This window comes from Lactuca serriola, chromosome 1, assembly GCF_051521515.1.
Source record: "Lactuca serriola cultivar US96UC23 chromosome 1, Lser_US96UC23_V15, whole genome shotgun sequence".
Lineage (NCBI taxonomy): Eukaryota > Viridiplantae > Streptophyta > Magnoliopsida > Asterales > Asteraceae > Lactuca > Lactuca serriola.
This window is the reverse complement of record NC_136408.1, coordinates 93,710,695-93,720,124: the sequence shown is the minus strand read 5'-3', so window position 1 is coordinate 93,720,124 and position 9,430 is coordinate 93,710,695. Positions and strand designations below refer to the sequence as shown.

Here is a 9,430-nt window from a genome sequence, read left to right as displayed (position 1 = left end):
TGGACCATAGGAAACAAGGTGTGCATGCTTAGAGCATGGGACAATTGTTGTAATTCAAGTAATGAGTTGATTATCCGAAACATTAAATGATAAATAATGAGTAATCAATATGGTGGATAAATAGAAGTGTTTCATTTACTCTCACAAGTTTGGGGGCCATATAGGATTAAGTATTATTGTTATGTTTCAGTTTGCATGTTTTGACTTCCAGAATAACTAGGTTATTCAAACATCCACAGTCGTTCATGCATTGGAAGTAAGTATGAAGGAAGACTGTCATGAAGAGTCTGTAGATTGTCTGAAAGGTTTAGACATAGCACAAGTTTGCTGCAGAGTTCATGAGTGCTTTGATAAGATTAGAGAATTGGATTAAACCCACGCTCATTTGGATCACTTCATGGTTTTATCACGAGTGATTAGTGAGATGATAATATTGTATATTCTTGAAACCGAGACGTGTGAGTTGTTATTTTTTGGTTGATTGCACATTGATGATAAGTAAACGCACCAGTAACTTGGTGTTATAAAACTTATTGTTGTGTGTGATTCGATCAGTGAATGTAAGCAAGCATATGAGTCAAAGTTTATCCATTCCTTTTACCCAAAGTGGGATAAAAGCGATATTTGTGGGCCTCTCGATGATTTAGTGATAACACCTAAGTGCTTGGCCAAGCCGGGACTAAGTTGATGTGTTCAATTGTAGTCTGTTGTCAGTCGTCATAAATCAGAAGTCGGGAAACATTATAGAGAGAATGATTGAAATTCATGTCTTATGTCTATACGATATCTTGAGAATGGAGGAATATATGATCCCTTATCTAAAGGACACGCTATCTGATAAGATCAGAGTTGACAGCGGCTTTTGAAAGCTACGATTGCTGATCAGGTTCTGAAGTCATACGGAAGATAGTTATTAGACTTATCCAAGTGGGAGACTGTTGGATTAGTGTCTAATTCCATAACTATTTTGGTATGTATTTGACCCGATTATGAGCATGGTCCTTTTGGGTTGCCTTCACCATAGCAATATGTAGGATGAATTAAGGAGAGAAATGTTTAAATATGATTTATTAATATATTATAAGAATAATATATTAAAGGAGAAATCATATTGTTTAATTAATATTAGTCAAGAAATTAATTAAGAATTAATTTTGTGGCTAAAAGAGATTAATTAAACTTAGGGGGACTGAAGTTGTAATTATAAGATAATTATAATTGGGCTATGGATCACCTAATAATATATAGGTTGGACGAATTCTATGGAAAGCCCATTAGAAATCGTCCAAGGGATATGTTAAAGGAGTCCATGGGCTGCTTAGAGCTTAAGCAGTCAGATTAGGGTTTCCTAGTTGAAAACCCTAATAGCCTACATGTATATAAAGGGCCCCTATGCCCCAAAAACGTGGACAACTGATTCTCTAGGGTTTCTAGTCGTTTTTGTCAGCCTCCTTTCTTCTCCTCTTCATCCAAGTTGCATAAGGTGTTTGTGACTCCATTAGAGGTGCACCACTTGAGGCACTAAGCTATCTAAAGCCAATCAAAGCAAGGAATTGATTGTTATTGCAATATAACAATCAAAGGTAATTCTCTAAACCCTAATCCAGTTTATTATATGTTAGATCTAGGGTTTATGGCTTTGGATTCAAAGCATGTACAATAGAGAAACCTAGATCCAAGCATTAGGGTTTGTATGAGCACATAGGATTGTTTCTGATGCATAAAACCCATCAATAATGTCAAATGAAACATGCCCTAATTGCCGCAATTCATAAGATGTAATTATTTTGGAAGATTTTAAATTGGAAAGGAACACTTGATGTCCTTGCTTCAGCACATATAATCTGTTCTCATATTTGCCTCTTGCCAATATTTCCTTTGTTACCCGATTAATTCTAAATTACAAAAGTGGATTAGAGAATAAAACATCAAGTGGAGCCTCATGAGTCAGCTTGCTAATGCTTAGGAGATTCTTGGTTATATTAGGGACAACAAGCACATTAGATAACTTGATGGTTAGAGACAGAGTTTTAGTGCCAATATGGGAAATAGAAAAAGAGTTACCATTTATAAAGATGACCTGATCAGTACTGGCATAGGAAGTGGAGTCTAGGCTGGCGGAATTTGATTTCATGTGAGATGTTGCCCCAGAATCGACATACCAGTCAGGAGAATTGTTGGTGACATGACATTGAGCTTGAAAAGCTTGAGCAAGATTAGTAGTGGAAGTCGATCCTTGATTTGCAAAGGTGCTCAATTAGGGAAAGGAGTTGGCATAATGGTCATTGGTCCTACAAAACTGACAATGAGTAGGGCGACACCCCCTTCCACGACCATCATTTGGAGCACCCCTTCCTCGTCCTGAGTATCTGCCACCAGATGAGTTACCATGGGAGGAAGCGGTAGATAATGATGACGGGCGAGTGACGTTGAAAGCAACAGTAGGAACAGGTTCCATGGATCGTTTTTAGAAATAATTTATGAGATTCAGTCCAGAATACTAGGTTATGAAAACTTGGAGTCGGTTTAAGAGCACGATAGGTAGTGGAGAATATTTTAAACGAAGCTCCAAGCCTACATAAAAAACAATGGTTTTTATTTGTATCATCAACAGGGATGCCGATAGCGGCTATCTGATCACAGATGGATTAGAATTTGGCACCAAAATCTGAAACAATAGAGGATCCTTTTTGGAGTTGGTGCATGTTGTCCCAAAGAAGATGCATACGTTCTTGAGAGTCTTGTCGATAGGCAACTTGAAGAACATTCCAGACTTCATGAGCTGTGGTAAGGCCTAGGGTTTCGGCCATTACAACTTCGGTGAGAGAAGACTGAGTGATGAGAAACGCTTTCTGATCTGCTTTGAGCTAGGAGGCATACACATGGTTTGGGTTAGAAGCACCAACATCAACATACATTAGGGGTTGTAGTATTTAGAGGTGCTACTTCGGTGCCGTTGATGTGGCCCGATAATTTTGATATGCGAGAAGGGTGAGAAGATGATTGCGCCATAGTAAGTAATTTGAGGGGGGTGGTTTAACATTCATCATGTGGAGAATGGTGTTAAGAGAAAGCGAAGAATCGGAAGATGAGTTAACGCTGATCATGATGAGAAAAGAAGACCTAATCTGATACCATATAAGACTTATAATGTTCACTTTAAGTTATTTCATTGTATTCAATACTATATATAATACATAAGGTATAAAGATAACATAATAGACTATGCTAAAAAACAAAGAGACTAAATAAATACAACAAATAGCTATGATTTATTTATAATAAGGTATCATTATTTAGAAATAATGAATATATTTGTTTACATTTACTTTGATTGATTTGACTAACATTGTAAATGGTTTACTATGGTGCCTATTAGAGGTGGGCACAAAAACTGGATTGGGCTCTCGGATCCGATCTGATCTGGAAACCAGATTTGGTCAAAACCGATTTTGACCGAACCGGATCGGATTAAACCAGCCACCGGATTGAAACCGGATTGAAGCTTCGGACAAGATATCGGATTTAATCCCGGATTGAGAACCGGATTCGGTTCAAACCGGATCCTAAACCAGTTTGAAACCGGTTTTTTTTTACCATTGAGCAACGGGAATTTTGAATTTTTTTTATAGCCGTTGGAAAGGGGAAAAAACGGCTAGTTTGACTTTTCTTGACTTTTTTGCCCTTCCAAACACATATAAATACAACCCATTTCCTCCATTTACTTTTTACACACATTTCTACTACTTTATACTTCTATTTTCATAATCTTCCAAGAAATGAGCTCCCGAAATTCTACCGCGGCTCAAGAGTCGGATGCAATGGTGGTTAAAATCTTACCAACCACTCGGAGTAAAGATGTGTGAGAACATTACGATTTGTATTTGTTGTCGAACGGGAAAGAAAAAGCAAGGTGCAAGCAATGCGTGATGTTTTTGGGAAAAGATGGCAATAGTACGTTGATGAGTCATACAACAAAAACGTGTCCGGTTGTAAAATGTCAAGGCGATCCGGATCAACCAAATATTACTCCTGACAGTTCGATCTTTATTTACAACAATGATGACATTTGTGAAAGCTTTTGCAAGTTCGTCATTCAGGAGGGCTTGCCTTTCAACCACTTCGACAACCCACGATTAACAAGGATTTTGCGGGAAAAAAATGCAACCACAATATCGGCAAGTAAGTCGCACTTCTCTTAGACGTGATGCTTTAAAGTATTGGGATATAGCAAAAAAAGATATGCAATTGGGATTTTTAAATATAAAAACCAGTGTTTCTTTAACGTGATGTTTGGTCCTCCACCGGTAGTTGTCCCAAATGCTATCTTGTTGTCACGACACATTGGATAGATCCCACTACTTGGGTAATGAATAAACGAGTTATTGCTTTTGAACTTTTTGTGCATCCTCAAACGGGGGCAAGATTATTTGCAATTTTAGTAAGCATTATAGAAACTTATAATTTACGCGACAAAATATTCTTTATTTCGTTTGACAATGCAAGTAATAATACCACCGCAACAAAAAAATTAATTGCAAAATATAAACCTATTTTGGATGGCTCGTTTTTTCATACTAGATGTGTTTGTCACATTATTAATCTTGCGGTACAAGATGGTTTACAAATGATAGATTCGGCGATTGAAAAATTCAAAATGTGTTAACTAGCGTTTCTGGAAAAAATTTAAGCTACAATGGAAAAATATCGAAAGTTTGCCATTTCCATAAACGTAACTCCATATAGTCCTCATTGGGATGTTGACACTAGATGTAGTCCAACATGTATGATGTTTGAAAGTTTGACATGTCAAAGAATCGCTTTACAATCATTTTACGACACAATTTCAAAAGGAAAAAACCTGGTTTCGGATTATGATTGAGATTTGATGGAAGAGTTTGTAGAAATGTTAAAAGTTTTTAAACAATCAACCACTTTTTTATCGGGCGTGTATTACCCTACAAGTCCGTTATTACTAGATGAATTATGGTCGATGTCCGCATAATTGGAGCGTTTTGAACAAAGAAGTGAAATATTTGTTTTGGTTACGAGACCAATGAGACAAAAACTAGTCAAATATTTTAAAGAAATGTCACCACTTTTTACTTGCGCCGCGGCATTAAACCCATATATCAATGTACGAGTGTAGAGGATTTGATTACCAAAATTTCTATGTCTTTAAATTTGCACAAAGATGACTCAAACTACATTCGTAACCAAATACACACTTTTCATAATACTTTTACTAATTTGTTTGACATTTACGCTACAAAGTATGAGCATATGTCAAACACTTTTGCAAGTGTAACCGACTCTACTAGTGGTGCATCGGGTAGTGGTAGGGTCGAACGAATTTTCATATCGACCTCTATAACTACCTTTTGGAGGAACAAAACAAAAGAGCACGCACATTAACCCCTAGTAGCGAACTTGGAATTTATATGGGGTCACAACTTTTTAAAATTCATGAGTGCACCACAATTTAAAATTTTGGATCTTTTGGCTTGGTGAAGAGAAAAGGAAGCACAATTTCTTATTCTCTCCGTCATGGCCCGCGATTTACTAATCGTCCAAGTTTCCACGGTAGCTTCGGAATCCGCTTTTTCTTTTAGTGGTAGAGTTTTATCAAAGTTGAGGACGAATCTTACCCCGGTTGCGGTACAGGTTTGCGTTTTCTTGAAGGATTACTTGGATTCGGTGGAACGTATACAACACTTGACAACACCAGAAGACCCACTAGCACAAAACGTTGAACCGGAGATCATGGATGAAGAATATGCACAAGGCTTATCAACATCTTCGGAAGACGAAGACGATGACGATGAAGACGAAGACGAAGATGAAGAATATGGTATTGATGAGACCCCTAGTTATTTGTGTGGCGGTTGAAGGATATTTTAGTGAAGGCGACACAAAATGGAAGACCACAAAAACTATTTTTATTTGACTAAATGTTATAACGCCACTTTTTTATTATTATTATTATTATTATTAGTTAACTAGTTTAAAAACTCTTTCTAATTCGACGTTTGATGTATGTTTTAACTATTTTAATGAACCTATGTTGCATTTTGTGTTATATATAAGGTCCAAAAAATGTTTAAAAAAAATAAAAAAAAACCAAAATCTGATCGGATTTCGGATTGGATTAAACCGATTCGGATTCGATGCTCGGAAAACCGGTCAAATCCGGTTTGAAACTGGTTCGGATTATGGGCTGCTTCGGATCGGCTGTGACCAGTGGCGGATCCACAGTGTAAGAAGGGGGTCCATGGACCCCACTTAAAATTTATTCCAGCCTCCATTTTACTAAACCAGCCCCTCAAAAATTCATCTTTTGCTGAAATTATACCTATTGGCACCCACTTGTGCTGAAAAAAACTATTTTTGTAACATTTTTAACAGAAAAAACTCCCAAAAAATCTCAAAATTTCTGTTTTTTTCTACTTTCAAATTTTTGTTTATTTTTTATATAAAATGGACCCCAGTAATAAATTTTTCTGGATCCACCACTGGCTGTGACGTCATCAAACCGGATCGGATCAGGTCTTTGTAATCCCCTCTATGTCTCCATCTTCTTCGATCGTTGAAGCTTTTGTTTTTAGTGGGTTTCCTTTTTGTTTTGTCGGACTAAAAAACACAATTAATAAAAGCAAACACGAAGCAGTGCAGCACCACCTTGGTAACAAAACAACAAAACAGGGTACGTTCATGACGCTTGCATACAAAACTCAAAAGATTTCTGGGATCAACACCCCACTAATCACTCACACTCACCAGCTTCAACTTCATTTCTTAGCCAACAAGTTTCCTCAAATATATAATATAATTATAAACCCACGCCAAAATTCTCATATTAACTTCACTTATCTTATGCGAACATTGTCGTCTTTCAGAATTGAGGTCATGAGGCAAAAGAGGAAACAGAGCATTGTGAACTATGGGTACGAACCCTCTGCAGACGAAGACGATGGTAGTTATGAGAAATCGGAAACTGAAAGAGCGGTTCCGGTGGAGATTTTTCGTCGGAGAAACAGGGAAAAACGCCGATTGAAGAAAAATGGCTGTAATTTACAGGATCCGTTAGTAGTATGTGGTGGCGATATCATGTTAATGATATTGAGCTTTCTCGACGCACACAGTGTGGCTTCATCACTTGTTGTTTCTTGTAGATGGCGTAGAGTCGCTTGCAGTGATACCATTTGGTCTGAAAAGGTAGACACACAAACACACTCCTTGTTCTTTACTATCTATTTTCTTTTTTGTTTCTTAAAATGTTACATATGTTTTCTTTTTTGTCCATATGATGATTTTGGTGATGGTTGGTTTGTTTTGTTTATAATGAGCTCCATAAATAGTGGTAGTCATCACTCATGTCACATAAGGAGAGCTTTTTCTGTATACGACTTGTTTGATGCATGTTCATCATCATAGAGAAGGAATTCAATCAAAGATTGCGTAAAAGACCTAATTACCCTCTACTTTCCTTGCTTATAGATCAAAGAGCTATGGGCTGACAAAGCTCATCTACCTCGTTTTGCCCAAGTTGAGGGGTTGTCAAAGTTGTCTGCTTACACCTTATCCATTCAAGATGGCAAACGAGTAAGTCTCTAAGTATATGTGGTCGTAGGCTTGTAGCATTAAAGAAGTGAGAATCAGGTCTTAGGTTCTGGTCTGTGTGGATATGACACATACCCTTTTATTTTTTTAAATATTATATTGACAACATTTTTCTCTGTTGGCTTGTGTTCTTTATTAGAGTCGAATCTTGAAGGAAGATCTATGGGATCATGTTTGGGAGTTTCAATTTAAAGAGGCACGTGTTTTTTTAATTCTGATGTTTCTTTATTAAAATGACTAAATGCAAGAAATAGCAACACCATTTTATTTGTATCTTTATAATTTTATTTGTATGTTGAAATATCTAGGTAATAACGTTGTAGTACCAATTTCTTTTTTCTTTTCTGATTAAGATATTTTACTTTGAATAATCTACCGGTTATAGCAAACGAAGATTACTTTGTAAATTATAGTTAGATGATATTGATATAATTTGTTATATTTTTCAAAGTAGAATGCTTTAAAAAAATAAACATAGAATGCTATAACAAAAAGAAAATGCAAGTAGGATGCTATAATAAAGGGCTAAAAACAAGAAATAACAATGTACTTCCTCTTCCTAGGTTCATTTCTTTTATTGTAATTTGGTTTTTTCTTATTAAGGCATTGTATTTTGAAAAAACCTTCAAATTAAATGGTTTTACTTCCAACTTTAGTTCTTATTAAAGCCTTATACTTTAAAAAATATACCCAATTATACCACTTTGTAGTCTAGCCGGATGATAATATATAACCCTAAGATTTCCTCCATTATTCCAAAATCATATAATTTTATTGTTCGATTGGATTCAGGGTGTCCCAGAATACTGGCGGAATTTGGATCCATATTGGAGAGGAACAGGGCCACCAATGCATCGCTACTTCCATGAAGATGGAAGCCAAACTGCTGATGTTGATGATAAGGTATGGGGAGGCCATGAATGTTGTTACTCCATTGTTACAAGCTTCTTAGCAGATGGAAGAATTCGGGAACATTATGTAAGAATCAATAGTTGGCCACAACTGTCTATATCGAGGAGACATGATTGGGGTTGGGAAATGTCAAATGGCCTCTATTTATACTCGAGTGTTCCCGATGCTTATAAGCCAGGTGGCACTGGTCCCTATCTTCCAGTTCATTAATTGATTTTTGTTTCTTGTTTTGTTTACCAAGTTTGTTTGGTGATAGGTTTTGAATATTTTAGATTGAATTTGCTAGTTTTTTTTTTTTGTTTTTTTGTTTTTGTTTTTTTTTTTGCGTGTGCGTATGTTCAATATGTGTGTATTTGGTTTTTTGGAAATTACAATGACTTTTTTTTTGGAAGATTTCAAGTTGAAAGTTATATATTCACCCATTACCATTGATCTAGAAGATGTATTTGTTGATCTTTATAGATGGCAATTTTAGGTATTTGAGTAACATAAAGATTTTACTTAAACTATGTGCATAATAGATGTTGCAATACGATTTTACATGTCATATGTTTTATTTTGTTGATTAGTAACAATATAACTATAACTTGTCTTCATGCCATTTCATCATAATTCAATTCAAACCAACAATTACTTGTTACTACAAATTCAAAGTGCTATATAATAAGAAGAAAAGGTAGATAGCTATTCTTGCATTTAGCCATATGCCATATGTTTAATTTCAAAATCAAAATATTATTTAATAGAAGATCATGTCTATGTGCTTCTTTCCTTTGTGGTTACATTTTGTAGATACTAGAAAAGTATGTACACTTTATGTAGTTTAGTATCATACATCTATCAACATCATATCATTCAATATCATTTATCTACTGTTTTTATTTAAATAAAACTAAAC

At 35.7% G+C, this 9,430-nt stretch overlaps 1 protein-coding gene across 1 annotated transcript; it reads left to right on the top strand.

The window, feature by feature from the left end:
• The first annotated feature begins 6,818 nt into the window (after positions 1-6,818).
• Positions 6,819-8,964, top strand: LOC145070093 (uncharacterized). Its single transcript, XM_079017026.1, has 3 exons — positions 6,819-7,215; positions 7,498-7,602; positions 7,760-8,964. The coding sequence occupies exons 1-3, from the start codon at positions 6,874-6,876 to the stop codon at positions 7,850-7,852; spliced, it is 540 nt and encodes a 179-aa protein (XP_078873152.1). The 5' UTR covers positions 6,819-6,873; the 3' UTR covers positions 7,853-8,964.
• Positions 8,965-9,430: the final 466 nt, after the last annotated feature.